At 36.7% G+C, this 21,322-nt stretch overlaps 1 protein-coding gene across 1 annotated transcript in view; it reads right to left on the minus strand.

The window, feature by feature from the left end:
* COL11A1 (collagen type XI alpha 1 chain) overlaps window positions 1-21,322 on the minus strand; it is a 256,753-nt gene that overhangs the window by 183,258 nt on the left and 52,173 nt on the right. The window contains exon 5 of the mRNA XM_063299875.1: window positions 15,992-16,120. Within this exon, the coding sequence (XP_063155945.1) occupies window positions 15,992-16,120 (129 nt within the window). The remainder of the gene's footprint in view (window positions 1-15,991; window positions 16,121-21,322) is intronic.

A 21,322-nucleotide genomic window follows, 5' to 3' on the forward strand; every position in this document is an offset into this window, starting at 1 on the left:
AATAAAATCAATCAACCCTAAATAATTCCAGAAAGGGAATAAGAAGATGTTTCAAAAACAAATTTAAAAATTCCAAGACGATATTCTTAAACCCTCTATACTTCTCTGAATTTTTTTTTCCCTCTTAGCTGAGTTTCTGAAAGCTCTATTGATAGATACCTAACAGATTGTGGCCACAAAGGAATGTAACACCTCAATGTCTTTATTCTCTGACTAGGCAGCCAAGGAAGCTCAGTTACATGCATTCATGTGCTTATTTGGGCAAACAAACAAAAACGGATGAAAATCTGTCACTAACAAAAACTTCACTGAATTCAGTATAATTATTTTATGAAGCAGGTAAGGGGAAAAAAAGAGATGGAGAACATCCTAAGGGCTAGATTCACATATTCTAAGGTACCCAGCTGAATTATACAAGTTTTCAACAAATCAATTCAGTTTTTGACCAGACTAGTTGAAAGTTATGTCTGTTTAAATTCCCAGTCCTTGTATAAAATTCTTTTAGAGATGAACACATAAGAGATGGCATGTCTTTAAGACAAGGCTGAAATTCCTGAATAATCCATCTCTAGGGATGCTAGTGATCAAGCATGTCAATGTATGCAAAGAACCTTCTTCAAAATATCTCCCTTAGCTAAGGCAACTCACTATTTCAGAGCAGTCTAAGTGGGGTTTTTAAAATAAATAATATGACCCATCAATACACATATAGCCAACTAGTCATGAGGAAGGGCTATAGTTCAGTAACAGACTATCCCTAGGGAGCATAAATTTTATCAGTCAAAAAAGGCAGAAAAATGTTAGCTATGTTCCTATGACAGCTACACAGGAATCTAAAGATACTCCTTATTTTGTGCCCTGCCTAGAATTTGATTTAAAAATGGGAATGTCTTGCACATGGAGGCCATGAATTATGGCTTAATGAGTTATCAGTGGTGAATCACAAGTTGTGCAGGTCTCCTACATTAGCATTTTAAATAGGAAGGAACTAGATAGGAAGCTGTCCTTATATTATAACAATCAGCTTCATCACACAAACCAATATTCTTGTTTTCTCTGGCAGCAGCAATCCAGGTTTCCAGATAAAAGTCCTTCCCACTGCATGCCACCTTTTAACTGGAGATGCCAGGGATTGAACCTTGAAACTTCTCTTGGCAAAGCAAGTGTTTTATAACTGAGCTCCTGTATAATAAAGGAGTTATTATTTCTTTCTAGCACTCAGATCAGCAATTAGTCAGCATTTTTAAAAGGACTACCTAAGCTTAATATTATTGCTATTAACAATGAGAGGATTTGTCCGATGGCAAAATTAGCAACTGTTCCAGACTGTGCCAATTTAGGAGTTAATAAAATGGCTAAAGACAGGTTAGAAACAGTTCTTTGGAGACCACAAAACAAACAGAAACATTGACTGAATAAAAAAAATCTGTGCCAAGTATGCTGATTTAAAACACAGAGAGAGAGAGAGAGAGACAGTAAGTAAATTGATATTCATTCTAAGACTTGTCAGAGGCACATTTTGAAAAGCTATTCATTCATAAATGAGAGCCAGGAAGATGCAAACAAAAAGAAAAGATATTTAGAAGGCTGAATTGCATCACACACAATCAATGGAAAAATATTTATGCTCTTCTAGGACGTTCTGTTTAATATTTCAACAAAGTATCGCTTTAAAAAAGGCATCATTAAGTTTGTTCATTATATTCACTAGACAGACTTATAAGGACTTTCTGAAATGTAGTGTCACTTTCCTTCTGTCTCATGTTTTTCCTAAATTTGTGGCTTACCTTTGATAATTTTTTGTAATAGAGCCAAGAATTCAGCGTACCAGTACACTGTAATAAATGTGCATTTTTTCCTCTCACTTAGCTCTGTCAACCCTTGCTAAAGACTCCAGATAGATTATTTTGCTAACTAGATGCCCAGTCCAGCAGCCTGTTAATTTTAAGCAAATGTTACTGCCGTTGGATGACCTGGGCATTATAGAAATCATCCTGATATAATATCCACCATACAGCTGAATGGCTTTCCTTCCTGAGATGACTTTTGGGCTGATAATAGATCAACATTTCACATCCACCATGACATCCATGGGCCTGTTCCTTTTTTTTTTTTTAGTAAGAATTTTATTAAGTTTAAAGCAAAGATAAAAACTCGAAAAAAGTAAAAAAACCACAAAAACAAACAAAAAAAGTGTGAAACACAAGAAGAAAATACTTTGAAGATTACATAAAGTGACTTCCAACTTTCAACATCAAGAATATACAGCAGTTTCCATAATCAATCCCTTTCTCTATATCAGACCAAGATCACATTATTTCTATAAATCATTCCATTAGCACATTATAAAAATCACTAAATGCAATTGCTCCTTCCTCTTACATTAAAAGAAAAAGAAATATATAAACCTCCAAATCAACTCCCCCACAATAACAACATTTATTTAATTATTTTATTCCTACCACTATTCTATATATTTCTGTTCACTATAATAAAAATCAGACTATAAAAACATATAAATTATCTACTTTTATACTTATAACAATCCTAACCCTATTAAATCTAAAACCAGACAATTATTATTATACCTTATAAATCTTAAAAATCAAACGAACCTTAAAAGCAATCCAGAAAACCTTAATCCAAAGATTCTTCCATTAAAGAAAAATAGAATCATACAAGCCTTAAAATCATTCCAGATAAACATTCTTAATTCTTTACCCCACTTCAAAATATGTCAAAGCAGTTACAGTATATATCTCCATAATACACACAAGGCATTTTTCATACAGAAATCAAACAACCCAACTGCTCCCCTTGGGAACTCAGACTTCTCAGCAAAAAACCTCCCACAGAGCAGAGCCTCTTCTTTCCTATAACATTCCATCAGAAAAAAGCAACTCCATTTGCAATTCACAGCTCAGACTGTCCCTTTAACCCCTTCACCACCAGAATATAATCTTCACCTGACATTTTATCAAAGGCTTCAATCTCGCTGTCAATGGTAAAATCTTTAACTTCTTCAGCCAGATGACACATTTTAAAGCTGATATTTTCCACAATGTTCCAAATACCTTGTAAAATAACTTGACAGGAATCAGAGAAAATCTGCTTAAGCTCAGAATGAAATTCTGAGAAAGTCTCCTTGAGATCTTCCATTTTTCAGACAGTAGGTTATGGTGCCCCCTAGATACTTGACTAGCAAGAGTAGGAGTTAATGAGTTAATAGAAGATTTCTGAAAGTTGTTGACACAAGAGAAAGTATGCTAACAAGCAATTCTCAGGGAAAGTGAGAACAGAAAGCTGAAGATACAAAACAGCAGATTCAACATGTAGGAAAATATTAAATCCTTCAAATTCAATAGAAAAATAATAGCAGGGAGGCAATGATTTATTCTCCATCCTCCTTAGTATTTAAATGGGAAAACAAGCCAAAGCTTAAAAAGATTTAAAAATTACTCCAGAAGCACCAATAAGCACCAAGAGATCACTTCTCCTTGCTGTAGAAAGCCTCTCTTGGGGTTAATAACCTTAAAAATATATAAATTGGGTGATTTAGAAATGGGGTGGCTCAACTTAGTGTCTCTTTAAGGCTACAGCGTGGCTTGGAAATGATGACATCCCAGCCTCTCAGCAGCTCTTACCCAATCGGTGTGAACACTGTTTGCGATTCTCAGGCTGCAAGTTGCCATGCGGAGGACAAATGGGCCGATTCCAAGCATTTTCCTTACTCTGGAAAATCGCTCCTGGGCTTCAGGAGAAACCAGCCTGAGCATGAGGGGGGGGGAAAAAAAAAAAACTGCCACACTGCCACGATGCCAGTTCTGTCTGCAGAGCCCGTGGAGACAGCTGTTCAGTCAACCATATTCCAACCGGAAGTCCCATGGGCCTGTTCCAATTAATCTGTCTTTGCCATATGTAACTTTAGAATGAGACATTATGGCAATGGATTCCTATCTCATGTTTAACATGTTCTAATGTATGCATATACCACTTGAGTATATGAAACCACCTTATACAGAATCAAATTATTAGTCCACATAACTAATGTAATATCATCTCCTTTGAATGGAAATATTTTAAGATCTTTAGGATTCTTTTCAGTTGATGATTGGACATTTACAGGAAAATAATCTGTTACCAAGCAATATCTCTCCTCTAAATCTTGGGCCATACATGGAATTGATTCACATCATTTTCTGAATTCATTTTGTGTGATGGTGACATTGGCAATCATGTTTCAGGATAAAATAAGCCTTGTGTCTTCTTACTTAGATTATTTGCAGGTTGGATTAATAGGGTTGGAGACCATTTGTTATTTATCTGTTCAAGTTTATGCCACACATTCCTAAAGCAGTTGGACATCTTCTTTCTCAGCATAGATTTTCTGATAGTCCAAATGGCTGATGAGATTACTAAGCATTCCGAGCAGTTTGCTTAGCTTGGTAAACCAAGAGCACCAAGGTATGCCTTCATTCAGATGGAAAATATGAACACATTCCTTTTCAGGGAATTGAAATTCCTTTCGTTTTAAGCAGTAACATACACGCAAATGAATTTGGAGGACCTAATGCTTCAGAACACTGAAGCTAAAAATGGGTGGACTTTTAATTTCTTGGAAGAAAGATAGGCAGGCCTCCCTTCTAAAAATCTCTCTCACACACTCTCCACCTCTTAATTCTCTGATAACATTTGCTGAAAAGGAAGGCTTGAACAGGAATTTGTGTTGGAATTTCCAAACTATGAGACAGTCTGGGGATTAATTCTGGAGCCTCTCCTGGCTAGCTGCTTCATTCCCAATCAATTTTTCTCATCCTGGGAAAGGCCGAGAAATAGCAGGAGTATAGTCCAAAGATCATGAGGCTCATGTTAGATCACAGATTACACTGACCGTATAAAATCGTATGAGAGCCAATTTGGTGTAGTGGTTAATGAAGGAATGGATTTTGATACTAAGAGAGGATATATTATTTAGTTATTGTCCTCTCTGGGTCACATGAGTGAGATTAGCAGAGTACCATCCTTTGCAGCATAGACTTGGAAGCATAAGACAAGGTTGGTTTAACCTTCTAGAAAACAATAATCCAGGATGCTTTTAGGCAAACTGGATTTTCCTGGTATTGCCCCTTTTACTCCTCTTAAAATAACAATCACACAGTTTTGTGAAGAAGTAATATTTACTCACATAATCTAGGTTTCAAAACAGAGTTGTAGTAGTAAAGCCAAGGCAGATTTAAAGTACTAACTAAGTTACTAAAGTAGAATATCTAGGCCTAAAATGGAGTCTGAGCTGCAGAGCTCAGACATACACGTGCTTTCAGATTGGATGCATGGTGAAGAAGAAGGAAGTGATCTCACAGAGTTCTCTCTAGACAATTACTCAGGAAATCCCTGTGAGCCTCCACCTCCTTTTATGTGCCTATCTATCAAGACATGAATTGTTTGTTTTGACTGCAATAATATCCCACAGTTAAGGCATCAGGCTACAGAGACTGTGAGTATTAGACCTGCCTTAGGCACAAAGCCAGATGGGCCTAAGTCACTTTCTCTCAGCCCTAGGAAGGAGGCAATGGCAAACTACTTCTGAAAAACCTTGCCAAAATAACCTGCAGGGATTTGTCCAGGCAGCCTCCGAGAATCAGATACGATTGAACAGATAAAAAATAAAAATAAAAAATAAAGTCATATACATACTATAAGGCCTTGTAGTTGAAATAACTACTTTCTGAACTTGTACCATTTCAGATTTTCAATTATTGCTCATGTGACTGAATTGTCCTCTGTACCAAAACTAGAATAACATTAATATAATTATATGCAGTCCCCCTGATAAGATTTTCAACAGCTAATGGTGTTTATGCTCATAAAAAGTCCAAATCTAGGTATGATAATGACTGCATTAAGGTTGAAAAGGCTCTCTTAAATGCAATATCTTCCTTTAGTCAGAAACATTCTTTGAGTGCTTCTAAATCACTTAAGATTTAAAAAAAACCATAAAGATTCTTTGAAGATAAAGAAAATGGCAGGCTATTGGAGAATTGGAGGAATTTAATTTTAGCAGCAAAACTTAAGAACTCCACTTGGTTCTGGCCCTTATTAAATCAGTCCCTTACGGATAGAGGTTTTGGTCCTATCACTCAAATATCTGCGGATAAATGGGAGAATCACTTCTATAACACCTTTAAAATGGAATCTGCTGTAATCTCAGATGTGACTCCCTCTTGTAGTGACTTCCTGGATGGGCTGCCAGTGTCCATAGCTGAGGTTAAAGATCTTATTGCCCAATTAAATCCAGGTTACACATAGTGATTTTATCTCCCCAGAATTAATAAGCAAAAATAAAGATTGGTGGGCCCTGGTTATGGCCACCTCATTCACACACATAAACAACACAGGACAATTTCCACCTGACTGAAATCAGGCCATTGTTGTACTGTTATACAAAAATAAAGGAAACAGATTCTATAAATTATAGGCCTATTACTTTGTTAAACACAATAAATAATTTTTATGCCAGATTTTTATATCTAAAATTAGTGATTGGGTACAAAATGAAAATGTTTTATTTGTTTATTTTATTTTTATCCCGCCTGAATTATTTTTTACAAATAACTCAAGGCGGAAAACTTACCTAATACTCCTTCCTCCTCCTATTTATGTTGCTGAAGAACACGCTGGATTTAGAGAAGAATGATCAACATCAGACCATTGTTTGGTCTTCTTCTTACCTTCTGGCTAAAGTTAATTCTACTTCCTATAGGTTTGGGCCCATTAGTATTTAGAGATCGTTTAAAATTATCATGGCTGAAAAAAGCCCTAAATAAAATTCAATTGCTGGGCTTCTCTGTGGAAAGTCTGTGCTCATTAGGTTTTGATAATGCTAGAACTGTCCTTAAACAACAAATTTGGGATATAGATCTCCAAACAAATTTAAGTAAGGGGTTACACCCCAATATTTATCATTTTCTTCCAAAAGGGTTCATTCCAGCCTCCTATTTATCATCCATGAGAGTTTTGAAATTCCGTAAGGCCCTCACCTTAGCCAGGTTTGATGCTTTGCCCTCAGCAGTCCTTTTTGGATGTTTTAAGGGTACTTCTACACACCTTCAGTTATTTCAATTTCTATTGACGGCTCAATAGAAACTCTAAGCCATACGCTACTATACTGTTCCCTATATAAGGACTCTAGACAGACCCTTATATATCCAATCTTGAAGAAATTTCCAGGTAGTGTTCGTGATTTCTATTTAATATTACTTCTTTCAGACAAGGACTTGAAAATATCCTGCCAAGTCGCCCAGTTTTGTGCTACCACCTGCATGATAGACAATACCATTATTTAGAATTTCTTATAATAGTATTTTATTTTGATTTCATTTAGTATCTTTGTTCCTAATTATTTTTAGATCCTATTATACTTACTGATTTTCTGTAATATATAATAATTCTATTATTAGATATTTTGATTGTGTCTGGTCTTAGGGCTGTAATAACATTGAATTGAAGTGAATTGAACTGATTAATTATATGCATGCAAAAGTACATTTCATGAAAAAATAGTATCTTTCTACACAGGCAAAATTATTTTATTTATTAGCCTAGAGGAACATTAACCCAAGTCAGCCCACCTTTTCTATACTGAATTGGTACAGCCCAGAAGAAACTTCATCATCTCATTTGCCAAATGTGAAAAATGGGCCTGAACCGCTGCCAAGTTTATGAAAATGTGAGAGCAAAAATACTGAACACATTACTATTGATTTGATTTAATGTACATCCTACTATCTCCTGAGAACTAGACTATTATGAACAATCTAGATATATTATATATTCATCCTCCATTAAGGATGAAATTATACACCATAATCTCAATCATAAATTTCACTTGGAAACCACTTATAATGTTACAAAAAGAGATTTTCTTTCACTAGTTTTTCATTTTTTCTTTTCCTTTGCTAATTTCACTGCCTATTTAGCCATAAAGCAAACAAGAAAAGGGCCATTTCTGAAGATACTGCTTGGAATAGCTATTTAGGGAAGTGAACCCAATCTAGTTTAAAGACCAGATTGTGCCACACACATACCCATGGGGTTAAGGGGGAAAGCCTTTGGCTTAGAAGTGGATGGCAGGAGAAATCTTCCTATCTCCAATCAGATTTTCACTAGAGAGAGATAAGAAAGATGTTATTCTGGAGTTCCAAGATTTTCTCTGACTCACAACCAAACAGAAAACCTTTCTGAGCACTGGGCTGTTTATTTCCAGTTGATCAGAGTTCAGAGTCATTTACATTCTGGCTGCTCAACTGAGAAACGCATTTTTCTCAATGGATCCTAGATCATGTGGGTCAGATAAGAGAATCTTTGTAGTATTTGGTCTATGTCTTAGAAGTTCAACATGTATGGATCAAAAAAAAAAAAATCCCACTGAAGCCAGTTTGATTATAGAGTTTCCCAACTGGGTGTCCTCTAGACTTCAACTTTCAGAATTCCAGCCAGCATGGCCATTACTGGAAATGGAGAGTTGAAATCCACATGTCTGGAGGGTATCCAGATTAGGGAAATCTGAATTAGAACACAGACACTAAATCAGAGCAACTTATGCTAATGTATTTCAATTAATAATTGCCTTGTATGCCATATTATTCTCCAGGGATACTTATTTGCTATGATATTAATCAGTAGAGGTTGTATGATTTATTTCTATGACAAAATGAGTTCTATTTTAGTCCCGCCTTCGGCATGAAACCAGCTGGGTGACTTTGGGCCAGTCACTCTCTCTCAACTCAGCTCAACTCACAGGGTTGCTGTTGTGGGGAAAATAGGAGGAAGAAAGAGTATTAGGTATGTTCGTTGCCCTGAGTTATTTATAAAAATAATAAACGTGGGATAGAAATAAATAAATAAATTTAAGAAATCATTGTCCATCTCCCAATATTTATTTTGGTTATGTGCACGTGTGCCCGCAAATTTTACCAAACCAAGCACTTTTATAGGTGAATGCACAAAAGTTCTTCAGGCTAAAATCCTTACACTTAATGAAGCCCTCTGCAATTGTTATGCACTTTATCCAACATACAAACAAGCAGGGTTTTTTTTTAATTCATATCTTTTCTATTTGGTTGATTTTCTGAATAGTTTCTGAAAACATTTTATGTATTTGTACCTCCCTGCCCCACTCCTCCAGTGCTGGAGGATCAGGAGAGCAGGCTGATGAATTTCCATGTGGGTCTCTGCCAGCCTTAGTTCAGTAGATGAAGAAACTCAAAGGCAATTCTCAAGAGTCAGTATACTAATACAATTACATGTATAGTACCAACCTGTGTTATCTTTCAAAAACAAAAGAAATTTTTTTTTCACAAATACTCACTGAGAAATGATAAATATTAAACTCATTCCAAATCCAGCCAAAAAGCATAACCCTGCACTAATTGGTCATTAAAAGGCAATTAAACTAAAGTTCAGAAACAACAGAAACTACTGAGACTATAGATGAAAACTTTAATCAGTCTCTGATTTCAGACAACTTGGCCAGCAGCTTTAAAAATGCGAGAATGTCTTTTATGCAGATCCCTTAACTAGTCAGCATAGCTTCTGTCTAGGTAATGACGACTACTCTAGCTCAAGCATCTTTCTCCCACCCAAAAAGACAGAGAGGAAAACTTGGGATAGTTTATATACGAACCCTGGTGGAGGTGGGGGAGAAGAATGCATAGAAGGAAGAGTTATTGGGGAAAATTCAAGCCAACACAATAATATAAATAGCATCAATCTTCAGAAGGAAGTATATTGCTACCTACACAATTGGCAATGAATTATCATCCAAAGAACAGTAATTATGAACAAGCAGGAAGGCCCAGTTAAGAAGGGGCAATGAAACAGCTATATCAGCACTGTAAGGATTTAGCAAAGTTAGACAGTACTTCTTTCATAATGACAGGTATTTGCTATTGATGGCCTTCTTGATGTCTTCGTGCACGAAGATATGAAAATGAAGCAGCTTGCAATGTTGTTGGTAGATTCAAATATCTTCCTCCATAATGTTTGGGTAAACTTAGATGAATCATCTAGAACTCTTTCTGCTGCAGGAATCTTTATATAATGTGCTTTGTTTGTTATTGGTGGCATACAGGACGCACTTTGGTATTTGTCAGTCAAGCTGCAGTCTTCCCAACCTGACTGAAGAACTGGAAAGATAATTTGACTACTTGCAACTTTCCCCAGCCTTCTGGGAAATCTGGGAGTTGCAACTTCAATCTATACAAGGATGCCAGATTAGTGAAGGTTAGTCTACTATAATGGCTCTCACGACTATTGGAATATTTCCCCCCCTGAAATTAGGCTTGCTCCTTCCTGTTTAGGAATCCCCTCAAGACCTGGGTATGTTGTCAGGCTTGAGGGACTTTGGGAACGGGAGACATTCTTAGATGGCTCCACCATAACTGACGTTCTTGCTCTCTCCACAGCGTTGATATATTTTAAAATTTTGTGATAACATTCTTTTTAATAATCATTTTATCTTTTTATAATGATTATTTATTCACTGTTTTAATCTCATTGTTGTATGCCGCCCAGAGTCACCTTGTGTGAGATGGGCGGTCATACAACTGTCAGAAATAAACAAACAAACAAACAAACAAATTAACTATAGTAAAAGATAGACAGACAGACAGATCTCTCATGCTATAGTAGCTTTCATGGAACTCCAGTAGGAGTATTTTACAATATCTATCATCTCATGCTTTATAAATTATCAGTGTGAAGAAGTTGGGACTTTGGTATGCAAAGCATGTGTTCTGCCACTAAGCTGTAACGATTTTGCCCTGGTGTAACAAAGCACCACTTGCGACAAGTTAACAAGTAGAAGATTGTAGTGTAATTTAGCTCAGGTCAGGTTAATCTGTGGAAGGTTGCTTGTGATGCTATCTGATTACAGTTTGGCTCTGAGGGCCTTCCGCATGACAGTGATATCATCATCCTCGTACTCCAGAATTTAGAAGCCTCAGTCAGAGCGCAAATAAAGGACACAGCAGGAACTAAGTCCTAAATTATGATGTGCATGCGTTTTACACCCAGGTAGATTGGGATCTGAGAAAACATTCCTTCCCCAAATCCTTGAATATACCTGTAACAGGGTTTTTTTCATCTAACTGTCAAGTATTCTATTTGTTATAGAAGCAATTGTGGATGGAAATGATTTCTATGATCTGAAATTCAACAATCACAGCAGCAGGCAAAAGGCAAGACGCACTAGAGGCTCAGCCTGGATCCAGATTGAACTCAAATGTCCAAAGTGAGTTAAAATCCAGGGAAAACTTATTTCTTTCTGTAGAATGTCTGAAGTTACAGTAGGGTTATGTTTAACTGGTAAGGATTCATTTGTAATGATTATTGCACATGGATGAGCGTTTTGATACAAGTTCAGGAATGAAATGAATAAATCCTTGCATTGCTTGATGTAATATAATCTTTCCATTGTGGATTCATGCCTCCTTTTACCAGAGAGAAGCACATTTGTATTATACAACAATCATCATGCAGCTCCAGTGAAAATGGCTGTTTTCTTCATTAACCACATTCTAGAAGCATCAGCTCACTACTGAAAAAGGAGGAAACTGACCTATATGAAATATTCTGAGTGGGAAACAAAATCTGTTTTTGTACTGAATGTGCATTTTTTCTAAATATCCTGAAAGGGAAATAACATTTTAATCAACTTTGCTTTTGAAAAGAATACTGAGAGAGGAATTTATTAAATCCTTCCAAGAGGATGAAATAAATTGATGATAAATGAATGGACTAATTAAACCATTCAAAATAGGCAAGTCTTGCATGGAAGGTGGGGAAGAAGAAAGAGTGCTCCATTTCCAGCATGTACTAATGTTTGACATACTCCCCTGCTCCCAAAAACGGGGAGGGCAGATAGGTAGTGCAAATGCACTTAATGTATATATCTGAGTGGATAAGTCCTTAAGGAATTCCAATGTTATGATTTCCAATGAGAACTTTTCTAATCCATATTGCCCAGATCAATCTGTAAATGCCAATTTATCAGACTGCCCTTATAATATTGGAAAGCTCCAAAAAAATCAAGTTGCATTTAAGATCTCCTATCTACGGTTTAAAGAATGTAAATGAATGCTGGTACTTGTACACAGTATGTATCAACGGATCATGCAACAAATATCTCAAATCCAAAAAAGGCTAATTTCCCCACCTTACCATACACTGTAAAAGGCGTTGCTAAATGGTAAAGGTGGTAATGAAAGACAGAGGGAAGCACTGTACAATTTGTCTACATCATAACTTGAATGTATGAAAGTACTGTAATTCCAGTGAAAAAGCAATTGTTTCAGAGTCTGCTTGCAGAATAGGACATCTTTCTATGTACAAATCTTACTTAAAAACTGTAGAAAACAAATGCTGATGAATTCTGGAAATATTTGTGATTCTGACTATCTCCGGACTGGGCCCTCCATTGAATTTGTCTGCAGCCAGCCTGGCCAAAGATATTTCCCTGTCTTAATTCATATTAATACATGACATCATCCAGTGCATTCAGCTCTAAAAATGACATATTGACAACACTGTTGAGGTTCTCCCATCTCCCACATTGCCACTGTGAAGGAATTCCAAACCATTTCTGAAAGAAAAGGCCCTTTTTACATCGCTGCATGTAATATGACTCAGAGGCACAAACTGTTATCACATTAAATAATTTGAGGTTGGAAGCGGTCAGTTCCCAAAGAATGTACAAGAATCAAAGGTTACTAAAATATTTATGGATGACAGTGCTATAATTGCTCTCAGGAACTACACTGAAATGCTGTCCTAACTAGACAGTTTATTATTTTTACTAGGGATAATATATCTAATTCATGCACATCCTTTGTGTCAGACATTAAAAGGGTGCCTCATATGATCTGTGTCTCTAAGGGAAAGCAGCTCTAGGAAGTCAGCTGGATTTGGGAGAAAAGTAAAAGTAAATTAATGATGAAAAAATGTGCAGTGAGTCCCTTAGAAAGTATAGCTAGCCTTCATTGGGTTCTTCCTTCCAAAAAACACTTTTAATTTAAAAACCTATTTTTTTATTTCAGATGTCCCCTGCAACTAGAGCCAAGCCAAAACAAATGAAGCAGACTTCCTTTTGGGGATCAATTTCTTCAGTCAATATATGAGATTTATTGAGTGGTAGGATTCTGTTCCAAGCAAAGAATCGAAGGCTTTGCTTAGGAGGCATTTTCAAACTTGCCTGCACTGTCCACTTGTATATATACTATAGGGGACAATCCAGCTTGGAGAAGGCCAAGAGGTACATAACTAAACAGATCTTTTTCCATCTCTGACTCCCAAGATATAGCTACACTAATATGATTTGTCTGGATTCAGTTCAATGCATCTGAACAGTGCAAAGGGGATGTTTATAAAAGTCAGTACTGAGAGTTTTCAAAACATTCGGAGGAAGAGAGATAATCTCGACTCTTAAGATGCATTCAAAATGCTAGTAGTAGTAGTAGCAGCACAACACATGGTGTTGCTATTGGTTTATAAGGTTACAAACAGTTTTGGGCATGCTTCAGTAGAACTCTGCCTAATCCTTGGATGTCTTATGTCAGTTCTAGAGCCTGTATTTATTTAGCTATGGTGCAGAGACTGGATTATCTGATGGGGAATGCCATCACGTGAGGGCTTACAGTATGTGAAGTTGCCTATTACTGATGCCCACTTTTATTCTCAAGATCTTCCTGAGCAAACATGAAATATTTGAATAGAAAGCTTTTTCACTTGCCCAGCCTTTCCATGATTTTCTCTATCTACCTCAGTGCTACTTGCCTGAATGATAGTTTCTATATTTATTAATCATTGGTTTTATCATTTTTTACTGTATTTGCATTTTTATTACATTTATTATGATATTTCTGTTAATGAAAGTGAGTATAGACATATTATAAATAATAATGAGAGGAAAAAGAGAGGATTACTAAATCCTTGAGATGCTAAAACCTATTGCATGGTATGGATGTTAAATTCTTGAACAGGCAAAGGCCAAAAATGTGGCCAGTATAGTAGCTTCAGATTGTCTAGCAATCTTAAATCTTGGTACATCCTTAAGATGTTCTGAATCCTGAGCACAGAGTGTTGAATAGCTCAGAAGGCAAGATTCATACCTCAAGCACTGAGACTTCTAATTCAATCTACAGCAGTCCTAACCTTTTTCATCAGTCTTATAATAATAAGAAGAAATAGAAGCTGTACAACGAAATTCCCCCATGGAAATTCCCTTGTGAGCAAGGTTTGGAACTAAAGTGTCACAGATACATTCAAGTACAAAATGAATCAATGTCATAATTTGAAAGTGCAAATTCTCTCTCTCTCTCCTTTGAGGCCTAAAGATACCATTACTTATCACTCTCAAAATCAACGTCCGTTCCAAAATTACCCACACTGTTACCCACACTTGAAATATAAATTTCAAATCTGCGTTAAATAATTCTTTAAATCTCAAAATAAATCTCAAAATAAATCTTTAAATCTCAGAAGTATAGTTCATGGAAGTGGTAGATTGCAAAACCAAGTAATCACCGTCAAAACTGTTCTGTACAACAAAGAGGCAAAGAAGTGATTATGCTTCTATTTTTCTTAGGCTAACTGTAACATCCTGTAACTATTCACATGGAAAAAAAAATCATATTTATTGGAAAATTTCATGCACTGCATGCAAAAAGCTCTAGTTTCAATTCTTAGCAACTTCAGGTTGGGTTCAAAATTGCATCTGTTGGGAACTTTGGACAAAGAGAAAATTTTGGTTTTTGTTATTTTAATTGCTCCCATTGTAAAGGTCTTTTCCACTATTCATCTTTTCCTCATTTTTTACTTTTTCACATAAAACATGGGGGCTCATGGGCGACCCTATAGAAATAAATACAAGATTCATCTGACCTCATGGACAGAGAAGGCAGGCAGGCAGGCAGGCAGGCAAGAAGGAAAGGTACCCCCTATGATCAGTCCACCCCCACTAAAATCTGCCACCCATGACTTCAGAGGTAAAGCAGGCAGTATGCTTGCTCAGCCTTATATAGAACAGATGCTTTCAACACCTACTCAGACTGGATATGTACTGAACTCCAAACTAGACAAAGACTGTAACGTAAGCATCTAACTAGCACATAGTAATCAATGGTGGTATCAAATAGCAACTTAACAAAATCCTCTAATCAAGTTAGCCATACCCTTATTCCATAACTTGATTAGCCTTTTAAATAAGCATAGAAAATCATGTTGGATCAGAATTTGCAACTAGCATCTCTCCCTCTTTCAATTCTTACTAATTTTTAAGATTGAAGATTGCATTTAGGGCTCAGTGGGAAAATAGCAAGGACTATTTTGGGGGGGGGGGGAAATCAGTATTTCTTTAATACAACATGACAAAATCCAGAACCGGAGCAGGAATCAAATGACTGACTATGGGAAGACTCTATAAAAATGTCAAAGAAGCCAGAGAGATTGTCCTGGAAGCCAGCTTGCAATCAGGGAGAGCGCATTGGTTTGAGTTAAGAGCTTACTCTTGCCAGTGCCTCCTAGACTTTTATCTGTACCGTTTGAGATAGTTCCACTTCACTGAGATGTGGCTCAGTCATACTTGGAAATCTCAGTCCTTGACTTGGGAGCCTCTCCTTTAGTGAGCTGGCGTCAGCTAAGAGAACATGGAAAAGCAAATGCCCTTATTCCCTTGTTATTTCCAACATCCCACAAAAAAATCATACATTTCAGTCTGCTTAAATGAAGGGGAAATTGGATATATTCAGAAAAGTAGGCCTGATGTGGTCTGGGTGTAAATTACACATGTGTGCAAGGCAGAGTAGAGGGGCAACACATAACTCTCTCACACACAGAACGGAAGGCATTTAGCTCCAAGTCAATCTTCCACAACAGCATGAATCCAGCATACCTGCTGAAGTGTAATAAACCTAATAAAAAATGACTCATTACTTACTTCATCGACTTGAGGTTCTTGAGCTTGGGGAGCATTGGGCACAAGAGAATCACAGTCTGGGCTGTAGTGCTCACAGTAATCATACGCTGCTCTGGGATCGCCAACAATCAGCAGCTGCTGGATATCACCCTGCCGAGGAAACATAAGATTATAAATTAGCAACCATTACAGGTCATGGGGTGTAATGAAAAGGAATCCTTCTTCTTTACAAAGCAAGCCTGGTTAAGTGAGATGCATCTAACACAGGTTTAATTATTCTGCAGCACCTGTTAATTTATCTGAGTAATTTATATTCGTCTGTTATGGCTCCAGCACAGCTTGTTAATAGCTCTGTGGCAAACAAATAGGCGATTGATAGTGAGATGAAGTCATTTTGTGGCAAGAGCCAAATGTTTTAAGCCCTTATATACAAAGTGGTTGCATGAATCATAAGTGGAGGCTGAAACTACCTTGTTGTGATGTAATGGATAGAAACAATGCTATTCATAAGTCAACAGGCTGAAACAAGGATGACTAGATAGGTACAGCTGATGGCTGCCTCCATAAGCAAACAAAAAGTTCAGAGTTTAAACAATAATGATATATATTAAGTGTTTAGGGCTAGTGAAAGGTAGTAGTGTATTTAATCATTGATTCCATGGCTCCAGTAAAGTTAATAATCTCCTTCTGGGAACTTGGGGAGCTGTAGTTCAATCCATCTGGAAACTGCCATGTTGGCAAATGCTGATTTAAATCCATGGCCACAACCCTCTTATTGAAATAAATGAGGTTTTGGATTGGGGGGGGGGGGGTTGTTAATTCACTCAAGTTTAAAAAAAACGGGCACAAACAAATCAAAATAAAGAAAACTTTAGCTCCTCCAGTACATTTTGAAAAATTCTTCCTATTAAAACCCATAGGTATTAAAATGATTTGATTTTGTGGGATCATGGTCTTATTTTTCTTTTCTTTTTTTTCCCAGAAATAAAATAATAGTGCGTTTCGAAAGGCACTGAAGACCTAGCTATTTCCCCAGGCATTTGGGTCAGATGGATAGATGAGTTCCGTAACTGATGTGTTTTTCTGTGAGCAGAGCTAATGTTTATCCTTGGGCACTGGGGATTATATGTTGTGAGTTTTTCTGCGTTTTACTCTTATAAGCCACCCCCAATCACTTATATGAGATGGGCAGCTGTATAAATCATATAAACAAACACACACATGGGTAGGTAACTACAATTCCTAGCCGCCATAACTCTGGTTCCAGGTGACATGACCCGTAGACCAAACAGAGAGTTAGGTAGGGTCACAAATCCCTGCCTTTTCCCTCTTTAGGTCAGTAGGCACCTCACTTTTCCAGAGCTTCTGACAGCATGGAGACGGCCCACCATGGGCATTTCTGTACACATACAAGTACTAAACAGATTTTCAGCTGTAAACATAGAAGCTGTCACTAGAGATAAACTGTACTATTCCATTCCCCATCATCTGAATGTACAAGGTTACACAATGCACTAAACCATGGGATGTCATAGCTTGTTAGAAAAAACACAACCGGCTAAGTTTTTAAAATATGCTAAATCAGAAATTAGTATAGTCAGGTTCACATAATACCCTAAAACCAAACCAATAAACAACATTATGATTTAGTGCAAAACATGAATTCAGCCAAATCTGAATGTCTGACATTTCATTTTTATATAAACCACTGGGCTAACTTCTTCCTCCTTTAAGTTGTATCTACAGGAATTACAGTTACAAGAATAAATCTTTGAGTAAGTGTGTACTATCTGCAATAAGACAACAGCTATTTGTTGTCCAAGGATCTGTGATCATTGTAAGAACTGCCAGTACAACTCACACAAAGTCTGGCTCATGTTAGACCCACCAAATGAGAGAACTTGGCAAAGTGCATTAGCCTCTGCATAGGATGAGTATAAATTCAAGTTAAATAATAAACTGAAACAACATTTCATAAAACACAAATTATTGCAGGCAGGTCTAACTAAAGCATGGATTGCGTCTAGTCTTTATAATGAACTTAACGGTGTTAAATTCTGGGGTGCATTGTTGCTATTATTTGCAACCAGATATACTTATTGCAAAGCCATTGTTTTTAAGTGATTTAACAGTGCTTTGAGAGAGATTTCTCATGTTGTACAGATCCATATCCAAACTTGCCAAGGGTGGAACTTCACAAATGGAGTGCTTCTACCTGTAGAAGTTGGGAACCTCTTCTTGATATTTCCTTCTGCTTCTTCGTCTGCAGCCTTTACCACCACCACCACCACCACCACCACCCTCAAACCTGCTTGAGACAATGTAGGCTATGCTTTTCCAAGCTGGTGCCTTCAGCTATGATAGCTCAGAACTCTAACAGTTGCATTCCGAATGAAAATGGGAGGTCAGGTCAGGTCAGGTAGGCTGTGCCAATATATTTTTGTATTAAAATCAAACAAACATGTTTAATAGATACAGCATTCTGAAGTGGGTATAGAGTATAAGCTGCTATCTCTTGTTCAACCTGAGTTCAGCTCCCTTTCAAAAAGCAATAAAAATGATTAATAGTTTCTCCCAGTGTTAGGCAAGTTCCTAATGAAGATTCCACTTGCCTTCTAAAAACAAACCATGAAAGAATCAACCCCCATAATATTATGACTTGTTCTGCATTTAATCCTCTAGTTAATCGAGCATAGAGAAGACTAATGCTTTAATCTTATTTACTTACAATGGTGCAATTGACTCACAGTTATTCCCATTACCCTCTCCCACATTTGGATCTTATAATCTAATCATTATCCAGAAGCAACAGACAGTACTTTAAACTCACACTTAGGTTTCCTTGACTTTAATTACCTTTGCTTATAAACATTGCTTTGACTGTTCAAAACTGATGACTGTGACAGAGTAATTCTCTCACACACGTATTTATGCATAGTCATATCTTGCTTCGTTATTTAAGACATTTCATCCTGCTCCCACTTAAAATATTGTGTAAAGTGTTTACCCCTATAAGCACGTTCATACAGAGATGCAGGTTCACTGTCAGATAGCAATCTGAACATTCCCTACCAGTACAGTTAGGTTAATACAGTGCACTAAACCGTAATTTTAACTGTCACTTGTTGAATAAGATATGGCATCTGGGTTTACTGAGAATGCTAAGCTGGGTTCACACATCTCCATAAGCAAAAGAGAACATATTATAGTTAAGTGCAATGCATGAAACCAGCCATTGAAGGGACAGGGAAAGGTGACCACTGGAGCAATTTCTAGTGTACTATTAGAATCTACTGTCCCTACTGTACATAGGGAAACACATGATAATTTCCCTTCCTGCTATGCAATCAGATTACACTGTAACTTTCACAATTAATTTGGTTAAGAAACAGAAAATACACTGCTCTCAAGTATTTATTCCTCATGTCAGAAAACAGCAGCTTCCTGAACTTTTCTATTATTGTTGTTGTTGTTTTTGCTGCTGCTGCTGCTGTTGTTGTTGTTGTTATTATTGTTATTATTATGTTTGAACTGCTTTAAATATAACATTGCTACATTTTTTAAAATGCTAATGAGAATTGAAATATATGTTAATGATGAGTTGTGACTTTCTGTGCATGCACACACATGCATTTTGGAGTATTTTCCCTCAGGCATTCAAAACGGATTCTGTTAATTCCACGTATTTTTCCACTGTAGTAATAGATCACTGAAGAATGAAATCTAAATCAAACAGAATTGCTTCCTAGAAATACAAATAATCAGCAAGATTGCAGAAATTAGACTTATTCACTTAAAACATATCTAGGACCACTAAAGCTGATTAACCAGAATTAATATAGCTAGTTATCAATGAGAGCAAACGAATCTATGAAGGTGGACAATACTTTTATTAGGATCAGCCAAAATGTGAGTTGAGAGATTTACTGAATTAAAATGAGGAAGTCACCATTTTCTAAACACTAGGTGGGGGAAAAACATCTATCAGGGCTTCATATAATGAGTAAGTTATTTTCTGTGTTCTGTGAAATCTGCTTACTGCTGAAATTGCAACATTCTCATGCATGTTGTATTTACTCTTAGGATATAGTATTAAGTGTCAGCTGTTCTCAGCATTCCACATAACATCTCTAATCTTTTTATAAACCTAGATGTATTATATGCACATTAGGCTTGTAAACCAGGAATTTTAAGCATCCATTCTGCCATTATTATTATTATTATTATTCAAATCACAAAACATTTTCTTTTAATGTTAACCTAGTTCTGTAATCAATTGTGTGACAGCAGCTGATGAGAACTAAATAGTGAGTGAGGTTGGGAAGTTAGGGACAGTAGATGGGACAGTAGATTCTAATAGTACACTGGAAATTGCTCCAGTGGTCACCTTTCCCTGTCCCTCCAATGGCTGGTTTCGTACATTGTACTTAATATGTTGTCTTCATTAACATGTCCTTTTCGTTGTGAAATTTGATGATCCAATTCCTGTTTTATACATATATTATAGCATCTTTTAAAATGGCTATAGCTACTACAAGCCGAACATAAAACAGATTCTTTAACACAGCCCCTGGAGATGTTCAGTCTAAAGCAATGTTCCTCAACCTTGGCAACTTTTAAGATGTGTGGACTTCAACTCCCAGAATTCCCCATGGTGACTGGGGAATTCTGGGAGTTGAAGTCCACACATCTTAAAGTTGCCAAGGTTGAGAAACACTGGTCTAAAATAAACATGACATTAATTTCCACACCCTACATTAAATATGTGAGAAAGAGATAAGCTGAAAAGAAAAGCTGCTATAGTTATACTTTCTGGAGAACTTAAAATAAAACTTGAAAAGAACAAAATCTCCCTTATTCCTTTTTTCTCGGTTTTAGTTTTTTCTTCAAAGGGTATTCACAGAATTCTACCATGGAAAGAAGAATCCCACCATTGGAGGGCTTTTGTGCAGAATAAGAGATTCAGTAGTAGAGAAGTCACAATCTTGTCTTTGAAAAGTAAAAGCAAAAATATTCCCTAAATTAATCCCCATAGCCTGCTGTTACACTGTATTATTTTGAATTTTTCCTGCCTTCTAATCAGAACAAAGCAGAATCGCGGATCACAAGAACTCAGAACCAAAGAATAAAGGACGGATTTGCCTAGAAACAGAACAAAGTGAGCATCTTGCAGTGCTGTTGCTCCATCTTCATCTGCCCTAATCTCTTTGGATTCTAGCTAGCCTCACTCCGTGATCTTTGTCTGAGATGAAGAAAGCAGAGATCCTGAAGGACTCCACTTGCTAAGTGGACTGCTTGCTAAGGGCTTTATTCTTGTGCTTGAGATGTTCATATCCATCAACATCTGCATTG

This window comes from Candoia aspera, chromosome 3 (assembly GCF_035149785.1).
Source record: "Candoia aspera isolate rCanAsp1 chromosome 3, rCanAsp1.hap2, whole genome shotgun sequence".
In the NCBI taxonomy this organism is placed as follows: Eukaryota; Metazoa; Chordata; class Lepidosauria; order Squamata; family Boidae; genus Candoia; species Candoia aspera.